General features: G+C 37.7%; 1 protein-coding gene across 3 annotated transcripts in view; it reads left to right on the plus strand.

The window, feature by feature from the left end:
* Positions 1–26,411, plus strand: part of LOC148950981 (uncharacterized) — a 226,722-nt gene that overhangs the window by 191,873 nt on the left and 8,438 nt on the right. For all 3 annotated transcript variants that reach the window (XM_089090082.1, XM_089090083.1, XM_089090084.1), the window contains exons 4-5: positions 10,585–10,749; positions 14,141–14,224. In XM_089090082.1, coding sequence (XP_088946208.1) covers positions 10,585–10,749; positions 14,141–14,224 — 249 coding nt within the window. The remainder of the gene's footprint in view (positions 1–10,584; positions 10,750–14,140; positions 14,225–26,411) is intronic.

Genomic DNA, 26,411 nt, shown 5'->3' on the forward strand with positions numbered 1-26,411 from the left:
CTTTCATATCCAACGTTTCCGATCCTCTCTACAACGACTTGAATACGACAAGTGATTTTTGGACAAAACTCTCCCCCGCCATCAAATTTGACGGTGCGTATGAAGTGGCTCTTGTCTACTGTATTCTCAAAAATACCTATGACATCCTGAGAAAGGATCGTGTGTATGATATAAAAGTTATACCATTCGATTGGACACTCTTTGTCGACTATGAATGGGTTGAAGCACTTAAATCTAGCGAATATCCACATGCCAAACTGAAATATATTGAATATGATAATATGGGAGATTTGTGGCGTACAATCAATAGAAAAATCTCATATCGTAGGAATGGGACATTCCATTTGAATTATTCATTGGAACACGATAGGATTTACATTAGCTCACCTGTTGACACTGAAATAATTATTCTCAATGATAGTCTGAGAGACGTTCTTGGCTTTAAACTGAATATGATCAATGGGAGAAATTCTGGCACCGTTTACGGGATAGATCAAGTTATTTTTGCTGATTATTCACCTGGTTTCGCCTCGGACTCTTGCATATTTTTCTATGGATCCTATGTGGAAACATCGAGAGTCGGTAATTCAAATGTCCCCCTCCTACGTGTTCTTGAACGAAAAACAATTCATGAAATTGTTCATCACTATAATATAAAGCATCTTCAGTATGTTCCTGTAAACACTTCGTATTTGGAACTCTGTCAGTTAACAGTAAGAAGTGAGTTGGGTGATCCTCTAGCCATAACAAAAGGCTTAGCAGTGATTACTTGTCATTTTTGACCCATTATCATTGACAGCATAATCAACTAAAATGAATAATGTAAGATATCCATTTGTCTATTCCGATATTGATTGCTATGTTGCTGCTTTGATTCCAAGTCAAATAGACAATGGATTGGACTACTAAAAGGGTCGTACTACAATCTATGGCTATGGTCTTTGTAGCTGGTTTGCTAGGCTATTTCGTTCTGCACTACCCCTTGCCAGAAAATATCTCGTACCTGCTGCATCAAATTTTGCTGCTTCCACACTACAGGATTGGGGTCGGGCAAGAATTTCAAGGAGAGTGTTAAGGAAAATATTAGATCTTCAGCAAGAGCCATTGGTGAGCAACTAAAATCTCGAAAAAATGGGGAGGGATTGAAAAGGATGCGTGCGCGTCATTCACTCATCAGTCTCCTACCAGGTGGGAAGCGAAGGACATCAACAAGGACTTTGAGGAATAAAACAACGAAGGCCAATAAGCAGAAGAAGAAAAAGAAAAAGATTGTTAGATCAATGAAGGATTTCTTCTGTTAAGATGACTTATCTTCCCCACAAGGAATCATATCCATCAATCAGTTCCTCATTGAATCTATTCAATGCTGAAAATGTTAATGTCAGTGTCAAATAGGGCTACTATGAACAATTTCACCCCCAACAACCCCTCTCGGAAAATATACACTTTAAAATATTTTCCAATGAGGATTATTTCATTGATTTATCATCAACATTTATTGATTTAAATGTTGCGGTGACGAAAAAGTCAGATAATACAACTCCAACTGCTGTGGATGGTCTCTCCTATGAAAACTTTATTCCACACAACCTATTCAAACAAATTAATGTATTTATTATAGAATATTGGTGAGCACTAGCAATAATGTATTAAACTATGCAAGCTAAAAACACCTTATGATGATGAAACCAAAGGCATACAGGGGGTTGAGAGCACAATCATTGGGTTGAAAATATAGATCAGGTGTTGACACTGACGGTGAGTTGACTATTGCAGTGACCCAGAAATACCATCTGTTTGGAAAATTAAATAATGAGATATTCAATATATCCCAATGGCTACCCCCCATTGTCAAGATTGACATAAAGTTACAGATGGCACCATCGAATTTCATTTTGAGAAAAACACTTCCTGCATCACCCGATGCAAATGTCATTATCACATCGGCAATTCTTCACGTCCGAAAACAACAGGTTATGAGCTCTGTTGCATCGGCAGTGGAAAACCTATGAACCAATGGTAACAAAATTAAACTTCTTGTCCCCCTTACGATCACCAATCAACGTCACATTGCCACCGGCTCTCGTAGCTATAGCAATTAATCATTTATCAATGGAGAAATCCCATCAAAATTGGCTTTGGCCTTTGTGAAGAGTGGCAGTGCCGTTGGATCCTGGACTGAATCCCCCCATGATTTTAATTTTTTCGGTCTATCTAGCATTGTGTGCAAAGTGAATGGTATTCCACTGTACACTCTATCATTTGACAAAAAATCCTATAGAAATCTGTACGAGTTGACCACGTAGTCCCTAGATCATGACTCTCAACTATTTGAAAATGGAATAACCGATTCAATGTTTTCAAAAAATCATGGGGTTATTGTTTTGAACTTGTCAGGGACTCAGTATATGACTACAGTACGAACAGAGAATTTAAGTTTTGAGTGTACATTTGCTGATACTTTGACTGAGAGTATCACGCTAATATCACTGAGTCAATTTGAAACCTATTGGGAAATCACACCCGACGGCTGTGTTCTACCAGACCAGCACCATGAACACAAACCAAATAATCAACATGTTTAGTATGGATCCATACATGTCCCAGTACAAGTTCTATTGCATACCTTCGGACTTCATTGAAAAAATTCCAAGTGTTAACAATACCCTAATCATTGTTAATAGCAGTCCATCGACTTTGAAGACCGGCCATTGGCTATGCATCTTTCAAACAGCCAAGAATATTGAATTTTTTGATCCTCTTGGCCTATTGTATAAATTCTACGCTCCATACATCAGCATCTTTATTGAAAGCAGTGGGAAAACCATTATTCAAAATCAACGAAGAGTACAGTATTTAACGACTAAGACATGTGGCTTTCATGCACTACTCTTTTTCATGTTCAGATGTCGTGGTTAGACCTACAAGTAGTTTCTAAATATCTACCTTGACTTACCTCAATTGAGCGACTTTCTAGCGGAGAATATACCTACAAGCTTATTAAATATTGATTTTAGTGCCCTACGAATAAAATGTTGTAAAAATGTACGTGAAATTGTTTATTAATAAAAAAAGCTTTATATACATGATAAAACGATTTTTGTGCTCTTTAGATTTCATCTTTTACTAGGTGTAGGTATTCGTCGACAACATCGAGTGCAGGTAGACTATCTGAATTCACAGTGTAGTGATCCTGATGTACTGCAATGTTAGGGTCACATTTTGTACAGTAGTGCGTGACTTCACTCTTGTCATATCTGTTTCTATAGTCAATGATACTATTCTCATTTATTCTATAGAATTCACATGTTTCAATTTGCTTATTTGAAGCAATGTAACAAATAGTGTCCTCAAGTAGCGAATCACATTCCTTCACATCAAAATGTAAATCAGTGGCCTTATAATCATAACGGCCATAGTCTTCACAACGATGACGTAGCAATCGTTCTTTTTTGTTGTTCCAAGAGTTAAATCGCTAACCCGGCTCCTCCACCCAGAACAATCTAGAACCATGATGAGCCCACTCTCTTAACAATAGGCTAAAATCACAGTAAGAATTCTTTCCAATAATACAGAGATTTGTATTCTCTCATTGATTACATTTATCTTAGTGACAATTGGAACATATATGTTCTCTAAGATGAGATTCAGACACATCTTCAGAACAGGATTTAAAATCTTTAATTTGTACAGCATATCCTCTATGCATCAATCATTGTACAATTCTCACATGATGACCAGCTGCCCAGTGTGTACATACATAGGGGACATGTATGGAACATTTTTTCATGTGTTGGCACTCTCACTACCACAATGAAACTGAGCTAGCAACAACAAAAAATTGTCTGGGATATAGAGAGAGTAGTAAATCATCCTTGAGCACCATCTTTCTCATGAAAAAAGTCCTAAATTTATAAACTAATGTTTAAAAGCATATCCACAATATCATTTTGCCGTGTCGTGATCAATATATCAATAAATTGTGTAAATGCATTTTGACCACGACGTAGAAGCTTCATAAAATAGTCTAATGATGGAGAATCAGTTTTCATTATATCGACAAGCATTCCCTGAGAAAATATCTTCCTTTGAATAGACAACTCTAGAAAATCGGCACCTAGAGTCAAACGTTTTTCCATAAGCACTAGATTCCCCATGATTCGTTCTTTCCCGAATCTCTCCATTTTTTTTAGTCCTAAAACTCTCACAATCAACTTTAGACTAACCAGAATTTTTTTTTTTTACTCTAAAAAAATACGCTAGTCTACTATAGAAAGAAAACTACCATTGATTTAGAAACAATTCTATTGAACATAATTATAATAATAATATTCACTGATGCATTTTTTTTCTCATCAATATATTTCGATTGGACATCTAAAGCTGACCTAAGTTTATTTATATGAAGAATATTAACTTTTTCAGCAAAACATAGTTGCTCCTCCTGTTTAAACTTGCTTAATGATATCACGTATCTAGCATACATATTGTCCCATTCAAGGCATAGTCTACAGCCAGCGGTTATTTCCACAGACACGTTGGGTACTCGTATATCGTTGCTACTGTTGTCGGCTCCATCATTAATCTCCAATAATGTAAATGCACCACTAATTTTTCTCTACTAATATCTTCTCAAATAAACTATTCTCTTTGAATTCAATTCTCTTACTAATATGAATTGTAAAGAAAACTATTCCTTTTATTCAAATCCCAATCAACAATCAAGTTATACTCACTCTCATTGAAAAGGTGTATATGTCTTGTAGAAGTATTACCTATATGTCTCGTAGAAGTTTAAGGCCATGTGAGAGGATACTCACTCTATTTGAAAAGGTGTAGAGCTTCTATAGAACAACATGGAGATTCCTATTGGGACAAGCAAATAGCATGGAGATTCCTATTGGGGCAAGCAAATAGCATGGAGATTCCTAAAGGGGCAAGCAAAGTATAACTTAGATTACTACTCAGATTAACCGAAGACCCTATTATCGAAGTTTCAAGTTTCCATCTGCCAAAATGTGGAATTTTACCTTTTTTGCCAGAAGAAAGATCACGGATGCGTGTTTATTTGTTTGTTGTTTTTTTTCACACCGGTGATCGCATTTAACCTATAGTCCTAGAATATCAGAAAAGGGCTCACTTTAGCGGAATCAAAAGTCCTAGTGCTGTTTTTAAGAGACCAACAAGATTGGAGGGCAACTATCTCCACTCCCCTTTTTTCTTCAAAGTCGTCTGAACGAAATTTTGAGGTAGCCATTTTGTTCAGCATAGTAAAAAAGTCAAGTAAATATACCTTTGGGGATAACATGACCCCCACAGCCCCTGGGGAAAGATGTTGAAGTAATAAAATTTGCCCATTGTTTACGTATATTATTTGTTATTGGGAAGTATACAGAAATTTTAGGGGGGGGGGGGGTAAATTTCCTGCTGGGGGGATTTTACACGGGGAAAATTTTCCATAGGGATGTAATTTTATGATGAACTTAACAGGGGAAATTTTATACTGGGAAAATTTGCCAGAATTCCTATACGAAATTCCTTTTAATTGTCTAACTTTCTCTTTATCGACACAATTTTAAATGTAGAGGTGTTAAAGGGAATTGCCCAGGGGAAATGTTTATCGGGTCGGAATTGTCTAAAGTATCTTTCCGCAGCGAAGGGGGATTTTCCACGGGAGACATTTCCCATGGAGGAGTTTTCCACAGGAAAAATTCTTCAGAGGGAATTTTCTGCGGGAGTAATTTTCTACTAGGAGGCAGGGTATTTGCGAGAAAACTTTTCCATCGAGGCATAACTTTAAAAACAATCAAATTAAAGTATTGTTCAAATGAACGTGCGCTAAGAAAAATGTTTCATCCGGAATCGTCGGCAAGAAATTTTCAGGGGGGAATTTTCAGCTGGAAGGGAATTGTCTTGAGGGATTATCCTGGTGGGCGGGATATTTTACGTAGGAAGAACTTTCCATGGAGGGATTTACCGTGGGGGGAAGGAATTTTCCATTGATGGGAATCGGGATTTCTCGGCATTATTTAAAAACGATCAGAAATAAAAAAAAAAATTTCAACTGAAAGTAAGTAGCAACATCAAAACCTAAAACGAACAGAAATTATAACGTATGTGAGGGGGTTCTCCTCTCTTTAATACTTTGCTGTTTACGCTAAAGTTTGTCTTTTTTGTCCCAATTCTTTAAGAATGATTTGCTGAAACACATGGGTCGTTTAATTAAATAATAAACTTTTTTAAAAGTTCTTGAAACTTTAGCGTAAGTAGTGAGGTATTGAGGAGGAGGCAACTCCCTCATGCACCTAATAATTTCTCTTCGTAAGTTTAGATGTTGCTCCTTACTTTCAGCTGAAAACACTTGCACCTTTTTTATTTAATCATAGGCAGCGCAATAACGGTGCCTAAGTAAAAACGATGTTGGCATAATGTATTATTATTTTTTTTTTTTTTTTGGTTTCCATACCAGGGTACTTCGTATCAAAGGAGTTGTCGTAGAAACTTCGGAAAGGGCTCATTCGATTGGAAATTGGAATGGCTTGTGCCCTTTTTAATAGTCGAAAGTGATTGAAAGGCAACTAACACTCCTTCCGCGCCCAACATTTCCCCAAACACATCCAATCAAAATTTTGAGATAGCCATTTTGTTCAGCGTAGTTGATTTCCAAATATAAATTATGTTCTTGAGGAGGACACTCCCCCATTTCCCTCAGGACAAGGGTTGTAAGTTATGCCCTGGGGGCATATAAGCTTTATAGAAAGCGTTGTCGTAGAAACTTCAAAAAAGGCTCGTTCGATTGGAAATTGAAATGGCTAGTGCCCTTTTTAATAGTCGAAAGTGATTACAGGGCAACTAACCCTCCTCTCACGTCCACCTTTTCCCCAAACACATCCAATCAAAATTTTGAGAAAGCCATTTTGTTCAGCGTAGTTGAAAGTTCTGGAAATTAGGTCTTTGAGGATGACACCGCCCTCCCACAGCCCTCAGGGTAAGGATTGTAAGTTATTCCCTGGGGGCATATAAAGTTTTTTTTATTGAAAGCGTTGTCGTAGAAACTTCAAAAAGGGCTCATTTGATTGGAAATTGAAATGGCTAGTGCCCTTTTTAATAGTCAAAAGTGATTGGAAGGTAATTAACACCCCTTCCATTCCCACTATTTATCCAAACATATCCAATCAAAATTTTAAGATAGCCATTATGTTCAAAGTAGTTGAAAGGTCCGGAAATTATATCTAAGAGGATGACATTCCCCCCACAGCCCTTAGGGTAATGACCGTAAGTAATGCCCAGGGGACATATAAGGTTTTTTATTGAAAGCTTTGTCGTAGAAACTTGAAAAAGGGCTCTTTCGATTGGAAATTAAAAGGGCTACTGCCCTTTTTAATAGTCGAAAGTGATTTGAGGGCAACTAACCCCCCTCTCACGCCCACCTTTCCCCCAAACACATCGAATCAAAATTTTTAGATAGCCATTTTGTTCAACGTAGCTAAAACTTTTATAAATTACGCCTTTGAGGATGATAACCCCCTCAGAGCCCTAGGGACAAGGGTCGTAAGTTATGCCCTGGGGGCACATAAAGGCTTTTTTTATAGATAACGATGTTGTAGAACCTTCAAAAAGGGCTCATTCGATTGGAAATTAGAAGGGCTTATGCCCCTTTTAATAGTCGAAACTGATTGGAGGATAACTAACACCCCTCCCACTCCCACAATTTCCCCAAAAACATCCAATCAAAATTTTGAGATAGTCATGTTGTTCGACGTAGCTAAAAAGTCTGGAAATTATGTTCTTGATGATGACACTCCCCCCACAGCCTTCAGGGCAAGGGTTGTAACTTATGCCCTGGGGGGATATAAGGTTTTATTTTACAGAAAGCGTTGTCGTAAAAACTTCAAAAAGGATTCATTCGATTGGAAATTGAAATGGCTAGTGCCCTTTTTAATAGTTGAAAGTGATAGGATGGCAAGTAACCCCCCTCTCACGCTCACCATTTCCCCAAACGCATCCAATCAAAATTTTGAAATAGTAATTTTTTTTCAGCGCAGTTGAAAGTTCTGGAAATTAGATCTTTGAGGATGACAACCCCCCCCCCCCAGCCCTCAGGGCAAGAGTTATAGGTTTCTATAGTTAGCAATGTCATAGAAACTTCAAAAAGGGCTCATTCGATTGGAATTTGAAAGGGCTAGTGCTCTTTTTAATAGTCGAAAGTGATTGAAAGGCTTGACATTTTTATAATTAAGATCGATGTGGGTACACTGTATTATTACTATTATTATTGTTTTTGTTTTTTTTTGTTTAGACCAGGGCACTTCGTATCGAAGGAGTTGTCTTAGGAAATTCGAAAAGGGCTCATTCGATTGAAAATAGAAAGGGCTAATGCCCTTTTTAATAGTACAAAGTGATTGGAGGGCAACTAGTCCCCCTCCCACGCCCACCCTCCGGTTTGCCCATTATGTTTAAAATCTAAATGTTGCCTTAAGATTAAATTAAAATGCGCTGTGTTAATGCTAATTCTCAATAAGGCATCTCAGCAGTATCCCAAGAACGACTGAGGGTATTATACTCAAACTTTCGGGGCTACATCTGCTCTTAAAATTTAGCCAAATCAAAATAGCATAAGTGTATCCAAGCTATCAAAGAAAGTAAACAGATTTTTTTGCGAATGGTATCAAGTTTTCTATTTCAGGCCAACTAGAAGAGGTATGAAACTAAATTAAACACTATTATTTGTGAAAGGATTTTTAAAAGGGTGTATGTTGTTAAAAATTGCCGAAAATTTTACTCCAGCATACAAATGGCAGGCCTAACTATAAAGTCTTAAAAGAACAAAAAGGTTTAAAGTATTATTTTCTTTTTCCCTGAAAAGACTATGTCAATATAAAACGAACAGAAATTAGTTAAAAAAAACTTTTCCACAAAATAAGTTTTTTCAAAGTAAAGTAAAGAACTCCATTGAATCAAAAATGAGGAAAAATAAAATCAAATAGTCCACCAAGCGTGAAACTACCACAAATCTTCCCAGGGGTGATCGTATTGAAATAATGGTCCTAGAAGATCGGTAGAGCGCGCATTTAAACTAAAAATAAAATTTATAGCGCCTTTTTAAGTGACAAAAAAGATTGGAGGGCAACTGCCCCCCACCCACCCCCATTTATTTCCCAAAGTTATCTGATAAAAATTTTTAGGTTGCCATTTTGTTCAGTATAGTTGAAAGTTCAAATAACTATGTCTTTAGGGGTAAAATGACCCCACAGTCCGTGGGGAGAGGCCAGTAAGTTATGAAATTTGTCCATTATTTACGTGTAGTGTTTGTTATTGGGAAGTATACAAACTTTTTCGGGCGGGAGGAATTTTGTGCTTGGGGTGGATTTCCATTGGGAGAATCTTCCTTAGGGAGGGAAGTTTCCGCGGGGGGGGGGATTCCAGGTAAAATTTTATACGGGGAGGAAAAGTCCCCTTTCCAAATAGATCTTTAAAATGTTAAATAAAAGATTTGGTTTGATGCGTCTCTTACTTTGACCCAAGCCTACCGTAACATTTCACTTACTATAAGCCAGCCCTGCAGGACTGATTACGCATCAGTACCCATCCTTTTACTGGATTAATTAGGAATACTTCTTCCATAATACAAGTTTTCAGAATAAATTAAAGAGCTTCATCAAGCAGAATATGAGCTAAAATATAACCAAATAATATACCCTGCATGGAACTACCACAAATCGGTATTATTAAATAAATGAAACCCAAAACGAACAGAAATTACAATAAATAACCGAGTCGAACTCAAAACTAGCAAAAATTAATATGAGTAGGGTTCAAAACCCCTATGCCTTCCCAAGGCCAGAACATAATTATTACTGAAAAAAAATACAAATGAATGTGAATTGTTGGTTTAATATACATATACTGATATTTATTAATCAAAATGTTAATATTATTTGATTTATTAAAGCTATAAAAGTAAAAACATTTATATTTTTTCATTAAAGTGAAAATTATGTTCTGGCCTTGGGAAGACATAGGGGTTTTGAGCCCTACTCATGTTGATTTCTGCTCGTTTTGAGTTCGACTCGGTTATTTTTTGTAATTTCTGTTCGTTTGGTTTCATTTATTTATCGATGCTGATTTGTGGTAGTTTCACGCTTGGTAGATTACTTTATTTGTACTCATATTTGGTTTAATGGAGTTCTTTACTTTTCCTTGAAAAACTTATTTTGTGGAAAAAGTTTTTTTTATTAATACCGTAAAAGGATGGGTACTGATGCGTAATCAGTCCTGCAGGGCTGGCTTATAGTAAGTGAAATGTTACGGTAGGCTTGGGTCAAAGTAAGAGACGCATCAAACCAAATCTTTTATTTAACATTTTAAAGATCTATTTGGAAAGGGGACTTTTCTAAAGCGTGAAAGAGCTAAATATAGTTCTAAGCAAAACGTGTGCTGTCAACTCTGCCTCACTGCATATGGTACTGCAATAGGACTATGGTATTGTTCTATTGAAAATACAATAAGCGGCAACCAGGTAATCTTAGAGAATATAGCTAATTAAAGTTCTGCTACCTAAAGCAATAAATGTGTTTGTTGCAGACAAGCTCACCATTAGAAAACCCTACCTTATACCACGTGGTACATTCGAAAATGATATCTCCTCCTCAAATGAAAGATGTTATGCTTCTGCGAAATATGGAAACTAGAAGAGGATCTGATTCCAAGCCTTCACCCCAGTCAGCAACTGATGTTTCTGACCAAGAGGTAAGTAAAACATCCATGAAGCAGTTATGCTACAGTCAGTAATCACCAAGTTATTATTTATTTATTTCATTGTTTTGAAATATTGCGCTTTGGTCCTTTGAGCTTTCAAAACGTTTGTAAACAAAAAACGTGAAACATAAATGCAAGTTTTCAGAGTTTACTGTGGCAGTCGTCTCGAATCTATGTAAAGTCACATAGATTGTACAGATTTGAAAATATGCCCGAGGCCAAACCGGCCTGATCTACCCGGGCCAAAAATTGGCCCGAGCCACACCATACTCACGCCTGTTCATCAAAACAGTATTTATAAATGGTGTGTGTTCTTCCACGATATTTTTGTAACACTTGTACTATAAAGGCGGAAAATTGAAGTGGAAACAACTTGGTTGCCAAATTAGGCACGGATGTATTATTGGCCGTGTAGTTGTGCACACTTTTGTTTTTATCTGTGATCATAGTATATCTTGAAACTTTCTCAAATCCAGAGCTTCCCTATGTTGCATAAAGAAGCTGCCTAAAGGTCAAACGAAAAAGAAAAAAAAACAAACACAGAAGTTGCATTTTAGGCAAAAAAAAAAAAAAAAAAAAAAAAAGAAGTTGCATGTTAGGCGAAAAGAAAAAAACAACAACAAAAAAAAACAAAAGTTGTATTTTATGAAAAACGAAAAAAAACACAAAAGTTACTTTTAGGCGAAACGAAAAAAGAAAAAACAACAGAAGTTACATTTTAGGCGAAACAAAAAAAAACAATGAAGAAAATGAAGCTATTCACAGCCAGTGAAATTTTTTGCCTAAAAACACGATTTCTTATGAGATGCAGCACAGTATTTTCGATAAGCCACTCGTTTTTTTTCTTTATGGTTGTATATCATACGAGTAGACAAATTTAGTGTCCACCGTACAAGTACATCGTACATGTACACCGTATACACATTTTACTAGCAAAAGATTTAGCTTTCAGAAGGTTTCGAGGTCACAGTTTACAAGGTTTTATTGGTTAAAATGGAAGGATTGGCATTTTAGGGCCAAATTCGTCAAATTTTCAAAAACTATAACATATTATAAGGGTTTGTTTTTCGTATATCAAAGTTACATCTTATTACTTATTAAGGTAGATATATGCGTCCCTAAATATATCCTCCCAACTACTTTAACCCTTTATTTCCAACAGAATTTCATTGAAGTATTTTACAAACGTTTCATGAAAAAATACTTCGCTTATCTTGTTGATTCCAAATATGTTACATTTTTACGAGATTACCACTCGGTATTTTAATCTGCCATTGTCCTTTGAGTAGGATTTTTACCACATAAATCATTTTATTATCCCTTCGCCCATAACAGATACACACGTAAAGAGTGATTTTTTTCGTTCAAAGCTTAATTTGTTTGATATAGGTATGTCACACGCCACAACTGCCTCCAGTTTGTAGCCAAAATTACAAAAATTGGACTTATTAAAGTTACATTGATAAATTATGAAATTCATTCTCCCCCGGAGAGGGATATTTACCATATAAATCTTTTTATTATCCCTTCACCCTTAATCCATAAACAATAAATTTGTTGGTTCAATGCTTTGTTTCCTAGGCATGGATCTATAACAGGGTTCAACCCACAGCTGCCTCCAGTTTGAAGCCAAAATTACAAAAATTTGACTTATTAAGGTTTATAAATTATGAAATTAATTCTCCCCCGGAGAGGGATATTTACCATATAAATCGTTTTATTGCCCCTTCACCCATAACCCATAAGCAATAGATTTGTTGGTTCAATGCTTTGTTTCCTAGGCATGGATCTGTGACTGGCTGCAACCTGCAGCTGCCTCTAATTTGTAGCCAAAGCCACAAAATTTGGCATAAAAAATTTTTAGGTAACCGCGGTCAGTTTAGTTTAATTTTTCAACCTGGTAACTTTTTTTTCTTGGAACTATTGATGAATACCTGGAAACACTTGAGAGCACTTAATAGGCTTAAAACATCTTTACTTTACTACTAAGCAATTCATGTTGAAGGACCAAAGTCAACTTTATTAAACAAACATATGTCGATCACTGATATTATCTCTCAAATTATTTTAAATGGTATCTTTGTCAAGTTTTTTCCTATCAATACACCAATCCAAAGATAAATTGTCACTCTTAGATATCTTGTCACATCTTTCCAGTCTCACATCTCATGTGTGATTAACGTTATGAAAAAGGCTAAAATGCCTTGGAAAAGATTTGATTTCCAGGTTTGAATTTATCTTTTACTTTGTGCAATAGTTTTCACCTCGCTGGACAACATAGCGCAGCTCTACTTTGATGTCACGGAATTCTGAATGTGCTTTTATTTATTCCTGGTGTGGTGAAGTCAGAGACTTCACCACACGCTATACTCCATTTGACACTGTAACTCCATTTGGAATGATCTACTGAGGGAGGATATCCCTGAAAATCTGGCTGTTGATGGCTGTTTACCATTTCGCATATTGCAATCCATTTTCCACACCATCTGGTACTCATTCGGCTAATAATTCTGTGAGAGAAACCTACTAATCAAGCATTGGTGTAAGAATGACTTTTCAAAAATTTAGGATATAGATATTTTTGAATACTTTGACTTTTAAAATAACGTTAGTGTGTGTTTTTTTGCGTAGCATTTGCAGTTTAAAAGAATTTACGATGGAAAATGAACCTTTATAAGTCAAAAAACGGTCGATTATTCAGCATCATTGAGATGATTTATATTTGCTGAGACTTAAATGAGAAACTTGTAGGTTTTATTTGTCATTCTTCAAATTTTTTTATCCTATGCTTTTAATCCATCAGCAAGTCCACTCTTAATGATTCTTTTCGTTAGTGAATTTTTCTCCAGCAATTTTTATATTGGTTATGAATTTATGTTAATGGTATAAATTAATGGTGATAGATTTATAAAGGTTTGCTGAATCACGATTGGTGGTTCAACTTGCAGTAATTTTCTATCGGATCCTAGAAACACGCTATTATTACTGCTTTCTGTCTTCAAAATAATTTTGGATGAACTTTATTTAGGTTTAGAATGCATCCCCTTTTTTTCTTGTTTTTTGTCTGAGCAGTCTAGATAACCTTGAAACAAATCGGCAAGGATATTTAGCTCAGACGCAAAAGAATCTCCCAGAAAAAAACCCGAAGTTTTGCCATATTACAAAGACTTTAATCGGTATGTTTCAGATATATAGGTATGTTTGGCTTTTGAAGAATCGGTTATAGTAGGTTCTTTGAAGTTTCTCAGTTTGATAGTTGATCAAGACATTAAAACAAGACATTTTAGTCATTGAAATTTTATTTTATCTTTCATTTTTTATATTTTATTTTAAATTTTATTTTATTTTATTTATTCATTTTTATAGATCTTTTATTTTTCAGGCTGATGATTACCTCGAAGACTTGTCGACACCAGACTACGACTTTGATACGTTTGACTTTGTTGGACGTTCATTCTCGCAAGAAGTAAGTAAACCTTCCTAAATGTTTTTTTTTTATTCAGAATACTAAGTTTTTCGAACCTTAACTGTTATAGCTTGAAATTTCGAAAGACCAAAAGCTCAGACAAGCAGAATTTAGAAATTATACTTGTAAGCACCCTAACTCCCCTTCCCCTGCCCAAAAAACAGCTTTGAAATCCTGAAAGCCCAAAGAAAATTGTAACTCCTAAATTGACAAATTGTAGTTGAATTTTATAGATATCGCTGCAATTCAAAGTTTCCAAAAATCGGGGATTTTGACTTTCCTTCACAAACTACGACAATAAATAGAAGCAATAAGACAAAATAATCAGAAACGTCAATAAGAATGGCCTGTTTCTTGTTTCTGGGAATAGTATTTAGAGATTAAATGTTCCATATTTGGAAAACTTATTACTATGGTAATGTTTTTCCAGTTTTCCTAGATAAGTCCTTTGAATCAATGTCAGGGAGAGATCACTAGTCAATTTCAGGGAGACTCTTACTAGTCTTTCTGTATATTTCTTTCTCTTAGAATATTTTGTAATTTCCAGCTTACCCTAGCCAGCTCTCCAAAATATAAGGTGCTTTTAGAACTAAGTGTACTGTGTAAATTCCATCGTTCCAACGGTTTTAACTCCTAGACCCAAAATAATTTGAGGCCTCTGCAAGGAAGAATTGCTTTGAGTAGATAAAAGTTAGCGGTCAAACGTGGCAAAAAATGATTTCTCGAACTATGTTATTCTCCCTGTCGCTGCTGACCAGTGTTATCAACACATGGGTTGGAATATTCAGTGTTCTTTTCAAAGTCTTTCATCGTTGGTTGGTAAAAGTAATCAAAAACTCGTCAATCAATTTGTTTTCAATGAAAATACAAAAAGAGTCTTTTTGAACGAAATTACCGAAAAAGTTTTGTTTTTAATCTAGAAGGGAGGGTAGGTAGGAATGGCAATCATTAAACGATTTATTTGCAATGAAAATCCAAACGAGATATTTTGAATAAAAATATTCCAAAAAATATATTTTTATCAATCTAGGAGGAGGTGGGAATCTAGAGGGGAATTGCAATCCTCAATCCACTAATTTTCATTGAAAACACACAAGAAAAATTTTAAAATGAAAATAACAAAAGAGATACTTCTCAAAATCTAGGATAGGGTGAAGGGGGGGGGGGTCTTGAGGGAAATAGTATCTTCAATCGATTTTTTTTCAATGAGCACACAATAAAAAGTATTTTTGAATGAAAATACCAAAAAAAGTATTTTTCCAAAATCTAGAAGGGGAAATATTTGGTGGATTCCTTCTAAATTTTTTGTATCGTTGGTTGTAAAAATCCTTAAAAACTGTCTAGCCTGATTTTTCTAGCTATGATCCTTTTAGTGCATGAATTGGCAATTTTAGGAAACGGCAATTTTTCGAAAAGGCTTAGTTTTTCAGCTATGGCCTCTATTTTCTTAAAATAAGAAATAGCCATTCGGAAAATTATGAAAGACTCAATTTGTGCCCAAATCATCTTTGTACTAGGTCAGGTTTTAGGGTAGGCTTTTGCTATTTATGAGTAAATTGACGAAAAAAATGCCAAAAAGAAGAGCAAATAGGATTTCTAAGTAAAGAAGGTAAAACATGCAAGAATTTGGTCCGTGTTTTATCATAATCGCATTACTTACGATTAAAAAAATATATTTTAACAACATCCTTATGGTCTGTTTTATCCCAATGTGCCCACCTTGTCTGCAACAATGCTTAGATGACTATTTTTTTAGGGTTTTCGACTAAAGCTATCAGGTTTAGGCTAGTATGAATTTAACTTGACTTAGATAAGTTTGCTTAGACTATGGTTGTGACTGTTTCAAAATACTTCCAAACAGAGTGATTTATTAGATCATCCTTAAATAAATTATTGATGTACACCAATCACCAGGGCCTTTTTTCTCCAGACATACAGGAATTTAAGAAGGGATTTATTCTATCACAGGATTCTCTCAACACTTATAACTCGCCTTCGTTGCTTTAGTGGCATTCAAGTTGGGCTAGTGGTTAAATTTATCCCAATTAATTTCATGTATATATATATATGTCTATATATATATATATATATATATATATATATATATATATATATATATATATATATATATACTTACTTAGACTTAGGTCCTCCTACGCCTGGTGTCGCATAAGGCAGCAACAGTGTTTCCCCACGACGACCTGTCCTGAGCCTTCAACCATAGCTCCTCCAACGAGGACCTTGCCAGCTTCGCCTCCTTCTTTAGCGACCTGCCAAGGGTCATTTTCGGTATTCCCTGAATTGCAGAGACCAGGGGGTGTTCAACACCATGCGTCGTGCGGCAGCCTTCCATCCCCCATTCGCACCATACGCCCCCAATACATCCATCACCGCTTTCTAATGAGGTCCGTCCAATGTATATTTAGGATAGACCTTAGGCAATTATTGTCGAATGCCTGGAGTCGTCGTTTCTAGCTGAGCAGTGATGCTCCAAGTTTCGCAGCCGTACGTAAGGACAGAGACCACAGTAGAGAGGGGGGTCCGACTCCGATCCCTCACCCCTGCTGCCACCTACAACTTTTTTTGCACCCCAAATAAGGGCATAGAGTCATTAGGGAGAAAGATTGCGTAATGGGGTCAATGACCTCTTTCACCAGGTGTGTTTTTGGCACGTCCTCAGCGAATGTCAATGTTGTTGTTATTGTTTCCGAGGCAAAATGCCAAGGTCAATGTTGTTGTTGTTTTGAACAGAGTCATTAGGAAGAACACGTGGTTAATGGGGTCAATGTTGTTGTCGTTCGAAGCAAAGTTAATGACACTTCCTTCCTGTTCGAGGCAGATGTTATGATCCAGAAATAGTATTTGTTATTGTTATTCGAACCAGATGTTATGAGGTTCCGAGAAACAGTTAATGACACTTCCTTCTTGTTATTGTTATTCGAGCCAGATGTTGTTGTCTTTCGAAGCAAAGTTAATGACATTTCCTTCCTGTTCGAGGCAGATGTTATGATCCTGAAATAGTATTTGATATTGTTATTCGAGCCAGATGTTATGAGGTTCCGAGAAACAGTTAATGACATTTCCTTCCTGTTCGAGGCAGATGTTAAGATCCGGAAATAGTATTTGTTGTTATTGCTCTAGGCAATGTTATGAGTTTCCCGGAATTTGGAACACCTATGCTGTCGACCTCAATTCACCTATCGTGAATCAATAATTCCCCTTAGAAACAACAAATTAATTTTCCCTTTCTTGACAGATCAATCAATCAATGACATCATCTGTCAGACTTTAAAAATTTCCGCATAGAAACATTTCTCCAGGAATAGATCCAAGTCATTAATTTCTTTGCTTCGGGAACAACTCTTTTGGTCGAACTCCAAAGGATATTAATAACCAAAGGCCATGGAAACAATTAGGCAAGAAACATCTTAGCGATGAATTGTTTTAGCGCGCGAGAAGGTTTCCTATTAATTTGAAATGCGTTAGCACAGAGATGCCAATAACAAAGGAACACGCTGAATTTACGTTTAGTGATTATTTGGGCGAAACCGTTTTAGACAGGTTATGGAACTATTTCGGCGAAACAGATAGAGACATTTTAAAAGAAGATTTTTGAAGAGATTTTGGAGGAGGTTTTGAGTGTGGTCGTTATAATACACAAGTTTCATTTGAACAGTGTTGTGAGGTCCTCTAACCCAACCCCAAAGGGTTCCAATCCTCCTACCCCAACCCCGAAGGAAGCCCCCAGTCCTCAAAGCCCCCAAACCCCCAAAGGCCCTCCACCGGTCCCCCAAAGGCCCATCGAGTTCCCAAAAGGCCAACAGGGTTCCAAGGTCCTCCACCGGTCCCCAAATGTCCCCCAGGCTCCCAACTGGCCCCCCGGACCCCCAAAGACCCTCCCCTGGCCCCCAAAGGTCCACCGGCGCCCCCAAAGGCCCACCCAGACCCCCAAAGGCCATCCCCGGGCCCCCCAAAGGCCCATCGAGCTCCCAAAGGACCAACGGGGTCCCAAAGGCCCTCCACCGGTCCCCAACTGCCTCAAAGGCCCTCCCCTGGTCCTCGAAGGTCCCCCGGGCTCCCAAAGGACCAACGGGGTCCCAAAGGCCCTACCTTGCCCCAAAGGCCCCCCAAGCACCCCACGGCCCTCCCGGCGCCCCCCCGGCCCCCCCCGCCCCCCCCCTGCCCTCCCCGGCCCCCCAAAGCCCATCCACCGGTCCCCAAAGGTCCCCCAGCGCTCCCAACGGCCCACCGACCCTCAAGGGGCCCACAGACCCTCAAAGGCTCTCCCCGAGCACCCGTCTTTCGTTGATGTGTGTTGTCTGAAACCTATGATTTGGGATGTGTAGTTTGCTACTTCAGGCTTTTCTGAGCTAAGGTTTCATAGTATTTCCTAGGTGAATGTTGTCTGAAACCAATAGTTTGGGATGAGTAGTTTGCTATTTCAGGCTTTTATGAGCTAGGTTTCTTAGCCTTTCGTTGGTGTGTGTTGAGTGAAACTTATGATTTGGGATATTTAGTTTGCTATTTTTGACTTTTCTGAGTTGGATTTCTTAGTCTTTCATAGGTGTGTGGTGTCTGAAACCTATGATTTGGGATGTGTAGTTTGCTATTTTCGACTTTTCTGAGCTGGATTTCTTAGACTTTCATAGGTATGCGTTGTCAGAAAAGTATGATTTGGGATGTATAGTTTGCTATATCAGGCTTTTCTGAGCTAAGGTTTTCTAGTATTTCATAGGTGAATGTTGTCTGAAACCAATAGTTTGGGATGAATAGTTTGCTATTTTTGACTTTTCTGAGCTAGGTTTCTTAGTCTTTCGTTGGTGTGTGTTGACTGAAACCGATGATTTGGGATCTGTAGTGTGCTATTTTTGACTTTTCTGAGCTGGATTTCTTAGTCTTTCATAGGCGTGTGTTCTATGAAACCTATGATTTGGGATGGGTGGATTGCTACTTTTGACTTTTCTGAGCTGGATTTCGTAGCCTTTCATATGTGTTTGTTGCCTGAAAGCTATAGTTTGGGATGTCTAGTTTGCTATTTTTGACTTTTCTGAGCTGGATTTCTTAGCCTATCATATGTGTGTCCTTTCAGAAAATTATGATTTGGGAGGTATAGTTTGCTTTTTGGACTTTTAAGAGGTAGAATTCTTAGTCACTCATAGGTGTTTGTTGTCTGAAACTTGGAGTTTGGGATGAGTAGTTGGCTATTTCTGACTTTTCTGAGCTTTGGTTTCTTAGTATTTCGTAGGTGATTGCTGTCTGAAACTTATGATTTGGGATATGTAAATTACTATTTCGGGCTTTTCTGAGTTAGATTTCTTAGTGTTTCATAGGTGCGTGATGTCTGAAACCTATGATTTGGGCTATGTAATTTCCCTTTCTAACTTTTCATAACCGGATTTCTTAGTCTTTCGTAGGTGTGTGGTGTCTGAAACCTATGATTTGGGATGTGTGGGTTGCTATTTTTTGACTTTTCTGAGCAGGATTTCTTAGCCATTCGTAGGTGTGTGTTGACTGAAACCTATGATTTGGGATGGTTAATTTGCTATTTTTGACTTTTCTGAGCTAGATTTCTTAGCCTTTCATAGGTGTGTCCTTTCAGAAAATTATGATTTGGGAGGTATAGTTTGCTATTTCGGACTTTTCATGAGCTAGGATTCTCTAGTCACTTCATAGGTGTTTGTTGTCTGAAACTTCGAGTTTGGGATGATGTAAGTTGGCTATTTCAGACTTTTCTGAGCTAAGGATTTCTTAGTATTTCGTAGGTGAATGCTGTCTATGAAACTTATGATTTGGGATATGTGAATTACTACTTTCGGGCTTTTCTGAGTTGGATTTCTTAGTCTTTCATAGGTGTGTGATGTCTGAAACCTATGATTTGGGATGTGTAGTTTGCTATTTTCGACTTTTCTGAGCTAGGTTTCTTAGCCTTTCATAGGTATGTGTTGTCAGAAAATTATGATTTGGGAGGTATAGTTTGCTTTTTGGACTTTTCAGAGCTAGGATTCTTAGTCACTCATAGGTGTTTGTTGTCTGAAACTTCGAGTTTGGGATGAGTAGTTGGCTATTTCAGACTTTTCTGAGCTAAGGTTTCTTAGTATTTCGTAGGTGAATGTTGTCTGAAACAAATAGTTTGGGATGTGTAATTTGCTATTTCAGGCTTTTATGAGCTAGGTTTCTTAGCCTTTCGTTGATGTGTGTTGAGTGAAACCTATGATTTGGGATATGTAATTTCCATTTCTGACTTTTCTGAGTTGGATTTCTTAGTCTTTCCTAGGTGTGTGTTGACTGAAACCTATGATTTGGGATGAGTGGTTTGCTATTTTTGTCTTTTCTGAGCTAGGATTTCTTAGCCTTTCATAGGTATGCGTTGTCTGAAACCTATGATTTAGGATGGTATAGTTTGCTATTTTGAACTTTTCAGAGCTATGATTTCTTAGTCCTGTCATAGGTGTGTCCTTGTCTGAAACTTCTAGTTTGGGATGAATAGTTTCGCTATTTCAGGACTTTTCAGAGCTAGGTTTCTTAGTCTTTCATAGGTGAATGATGTCTGAAACCTATGATTTGGGATATGTAAATTACTATTTCGGGCTTTTCTGAGTGGGATTTCTTAGTCTTTCATAGGTGTGTTTTGTCTGAAACCTATGATTTGGGATGGGTGGATTGCTACTTTTGACTTTTCTGAGCTGAATTTCTTAGCCTTTCATAGGTGTTTGTTGTCTGAAACCTATAGTTTGGGATGACTAGTGTGCTATTTTTGACTTTTCTGAGCTAGGTTTCTTAGCCGTTCTTAGGTGAGTGTTGTCTGAAACCTAGGATTTGGGATATGTAAATTATTATTTCGGGCTTTTCTAAGCTAGATTTCTTAGTCTTTCATAGGTATGTGTTGTCTGAAACCTATGATTTGGGATGTGCGGGTTGCTATTTTTTGACTTGTCCGAGCTGGATTTCTTAGCCGTTCATAGGTGAGTGCTGTCTGAAACTTGTGATTTGAGATGGTTAATTTGCTATTTCCGGCTTTTATTAGCTAGGTTTCATAGCCTTTCATAGGTGTGTGTTGTCAGAAAATTACGATTTGGGATGTGTAGTTTGCTATTTGAACTTTTCAGAGCTAGAATTCTTAGTCCATCATTGGTTTTTGTTGTCTGAAACCAATAGTTTGGGATGACTAGTTTGCTATTTCAGGCTTGTTCATTTTGAATTTCTGTCATGAAATACAAGAGTTGGAAAATTAGGGTCTTAGTCCACCAGCCTGAATGGTGGAAATACACTAGCTCAGTATTAGGGTCCCAGTCCACCAGCCTGAAAAGTGGAAATTCACTATCTCAGAATAGGGGTGTCAGTCCACCAGCCTGAATGGTGGAAATCCACTAACTCAGTATTTGGGTCTCAGTCCACCAGCCTGAATGGTGGAAATTCACTAGCTCAGAATTAGGGTCTTAGTCCACCAGCCTGAATGGTTGAAATTCACATTAGACGACACAAAAACTTACACACACACACAAACTTACACACACACACACAAACTTACACATGCACACGAAAACTTACATGCACACAAAAACTTACATGCACACAAAAACTTACACACACACACACACACACACAAAACTTACACACACACACACAAACACAAAAACACACACACACACACCAAAACAAACACACACACACAAACTTACACACACACACAGGCACACAAAAACTTACACATGAACACAAAAAAAACTCACACACACAATCACAAAAACTTACACACACACACACACACACACACAAACTTACACACACACAAACGAAAACTAACACACACAAGCCAAAAATGACACACACAAAAACATACACACACACACACACACACACACAAAACTTACACATGCACACAAAAACTTACATGCACACAAAAACTTACATGCACACAAAAACTTACACACACACACACACACAAAACTTACACACACAAACACACGAAAACTCACACACACACACGCCAAAACTTACACACACACACACACAAACACACACACACACACACAAAAACTTACACATGAACACAGAAAACTCACACACACACACGCACAAACACACACACACACACATACACAAGACTTACACACACACACACGAAAACTTACACACACACGCCAAAACTTACACACACACAAAAACTTACACATGCACACGAAAACATACACACACACACACGAAAACTTACACACACACGTCAAAACACACACACACACACACACAAACTTACACACACACACACACACACTACACACACACACACACACACACAAAAACTTACACATGCACACGAAAACTTACATGCACACAAAAACTTACATGCACACAAAAACCTACACACACACACACACACACACACACACACACACACACACACACGAAAACTCACACACACACGCCAAGACTTACACACACACAAAAACTTACACACACACACACACACACACAAACTTACACATGGACACAGAAAAACTCACACACACACGCACAAAAACTTACACACACACACACACACACACACACAACACTTCCACACACACACACACGAAAACTTACACACACACACAAAACTTACACACACAAACACACACACACACACACACACACACACACACACACAAACACACACACACACACACAAAACTTACACACACACACAAACTACACACACACACACACACACACACACACACACACGAAAACTACACACACACACAAAAACTTACACACACACACACTTACACACAAACAAACACACGAACACAAATAATCTATTAACAGAAATCTTACATGCAAACAAAAAATTATACACACACACACACACGAAAACATAAACCCACACGACAAAACAATCACACCCAAAAGAATATACAAACACACTCATACACACACACACACACAAAAACTTACACCCACACTCAAAAACTAACACACACACACACACAAAACTTACACACACACACACACACACACACACACAAACTAAAACACACAAACTAAAAAAAACTTACACACAAACAATAACACCAACGCACAAAAACTTACACACTCACAAAAAATTACACACACACACAAAAACTTACACACACACACACACACACGAAAACTTATGCACACACACGAAAACTACCATATCACAGTTACATTGTCTTAATTTTTCAAATTTAATTTTGAATTTCTATCGTGAAATTCAAGAGTTGGAATATTTCAGTAGTTACTTGCTGTGCTTTACCTTCTCACAGTTAAATACTCTTGATTTTTCGAAGTTCATTTTGAATTTCTGTCATGAAATGCAAGAGTTGGAAAATTGGGGTCTTAGTCCACCAGATCAGTATTGGGGACCCAGTCCACCACCCTGAACGGTGGAAATTCACTAGCTCAGAATTGGTGTCATAGTTCACCAGCCTGAATGGCGGAAATCCACTAGCTCAATATTGGGGTCTCAGTCCACCAGCCTGAATGGTGGAAATTCACTAGCTCAGAATTAGGGTCATAGTCCAACCAGCCTGAATGGTGGACATTCACTAGCTCAGAATTGGGGTCTTAGTCCACCAGCCTGAATGGTTGAAATTCACATTCGACGAGGTTACGTGCGCACACACACACATAGAGAGACGACTAACACACAGGGACAACACACACACAAAAAGACGACACCTAACCTTTTCCGGCGAGTATGGTTAGGTTAGGTTAGGCTAGATTAAGTTAGGTTAGGTTAAGTTAGGTTAGGTTAGCCCACGTACGCTTCACTTAGGTTAGCTTAGGTTAGGTGAGAGACAGGCAAAAAGTTAGGTGTATGATTAGGTTAGGTTAGGTTAGATTAAGTTAGGTTAGGTTAAGTTAGGTTAGGCTAGGTTAGCCTACGTACGCGCGCGTACGTAGGCTAACCTAGCCTAACCTAACTTAACCTAACCTAACTTAATCTAACCTAACCTAACCTAATCATACACCTAACTTTTTGCCTGTCTCTCACCTAACCTAAGCTAACCTAAGTGAAGCGTACGTGGGCTAACCTAACCTAACTTAACCTAACCTAACTTAATCTAGCCTAACCTAACCTAACCATACTCGCCGGAAAAGGTTAGGTGTCGTCTCTTTGTGTGTGTGTTGTCCCTGTGTGTTAGTCGTCTCTCTCTGTGTGTGTGTGCGCCCGTAACCTCGTCTAATGTGAATTTCAACCATTCAGGCTGGTGGACTATGACCCCAATTCTGAGCTAGTGAATTTCCACCGTTCAGGCTGGTGGACTAAGACCCTAAGTCTGAGCTAGTGAATGTCCACCATTCAGGCTGGTGGACTGAGACCACAATAGTGAGCTAGTGGATTTCCACCATTCAGGCTGGTGGAGTATGACCCCAATTCTGAGCTAGTGAATTTCCACCGTTCAGGCTGGTGGACTGGGTCCCCAATACTGAGCTGGTGGACTAACACCCCAATTTTGCAACTCTTGCATTTCATGACAGAAATTCAAAATTAACTTCGAAAAATCATGAGAATGTAACTGTGAGAAGGTAAAGCACAGCAAGTCACTACTGAAATATTCCAACTCTTGCATTTCACGATAGAAATTCAAAATGTAATTTGAAAAATTAAGACAATGTAACTGTGATATGGTAGTTTTCGTGTGTGTGCATAAGTTTTCGTGTTTGTGTGTGTGTGTAAGTTTTTGTGCGTGTGTGTAAGTTTTTGTGTGTGTGTAAGTTTTTGTGCTGTGTGTGTAATATTTTGTGTGTGCGTATGTTTTCGTGTGTGTGTGTAAGTTTGTGTGTGTGTGTGTGTGTGTATGTGTGTGTGTGTGTAATTTTTTGTGTGTGTGTGTGTGTAAGTTTTTGCGTGTGTGTGTTAGTTTTTTTGTGTGTGTGTGTGTAAGTTTTTGTTTGTCTAAGATTTTGTGTGTGTTTGTTTTGTAGTGTGTGTGTAAGTTTTAGTGTGTGTGTGTGTGTATAATTTTTTGTGTGCATGTAAGTTTTATTGTACATGTGTAAGTTTTTTTGTGTGTGTGTGTGTGTGTATGTGTGTTAGTTTTTGTGTGTGTGTGTAAGTTTTGGCGTGTGTGTGTCAGTTTTGGTGTGTGTGTGTGTAAGTTTTTGTGTGTGTGTGTGTAAGTTTTTGTGCGTGTGTGTAAGTTTTTTGTGTGTGTGTGTTTGTTTGTTTGTGTGTGTGTGTGTGTGTGTGTGTAAGTTTTTGTGTGTGTAAGTTTTGGTGTGTGTGTGTGTAAGTTTTCGTGTGTGTGTGTGTGTAAGTTTTGTGTGTGTGTGTGTGTGTGTAAGTTTCTGTTAGTGTGTCTGTGAGTTTTTTTGTGTTCATGTGTAATTTTTTGTGTTTGTGTGTGTGTGTGTGTGTGTTAGTGTTTGTGTGTGTGTTAGTTTTGGCGTGTGTGTGTTAGTTTTCGTGTGTGTGTGTGTGTGTGTGTGTGTGTGTGTGTGTGTGTGTGTGTGTAAGTTTTCGTGTGCATGTAAGTTTTTGTGTGCATGTAAGTTTTCGTGTGCATGTGTAAGTTTGTGTGTGTGTGTGTGTGTGTGTTTTTGTGTGTGTGTGTGTGTGAGTAAGTTTGTGTGTGTGTGTGTGTGTGTAAGTTTTGACGTGTGTGTGTAAGTTTTAGTGTGTGTGTGTGTTTGTTTTCTTGTGGATTTTTTTGTTTTTGTGTGTGTTTTAGTTTTTGCGTGTGTGTGTTTTTTTTCGTGTGTGTGTGTGTTAGTTTTGTGTATGTGTGTGTGTGTGTAAGTTTTTGTGCGTGTGTGTGTGTGAGTTTTTTTGTGTTCATGTGTAAGTTTGTGTGTGTATGTGTGTGTGTGTGTGTAAGTTTTTGTGTGTGTGTAAGTTTTGGAGTGTGTGTTTGTGAGTTTTCGTGTTTGTGTGTGTGTAAGTTTTGTGTGTGTGTGTGTGTGTAAGTTTTTGTGTGAATGTAAGTTTTTGTGTGCATGTAAGTTTTCGCGAGCATGTGTAAGTTTGTGTGTGTGTGTGTGTGTGTGTGTCAGTTTTTTTGTGTGTAAGTTTTTGCGTGTGTGTGTAAGTTTTCGTGTGTGTGTGTGTAAGTTTGTGTTTGTGTGTGTGGGTGTGTGTTTTAATTTTTGTGCATTTGTGTGTGAGTTTTTTTTTGTGTTTTTGTGTAAGTTTTTGTGTGTGTGTGTGTGTGTGTATGTTTTTGTGTGTGTGTATGTTTTG

Source organism: Artemia sp. Qi Xiang Cuo, chromosome 6 (genome assembly GCF_049724085.1).
Source record: "Artemia sp. Qi Xiang Cuo chromosome 6, ASM4972408v1, whole genome shotgun sequence".
NCBI classification, from domain to species: Eukaryota; Metazoa; Arthropoda; class Branchiopoda; order Anostraca; family Artemiidae; genus Artemia; species Artemia sp. Qi Xiang Cuo.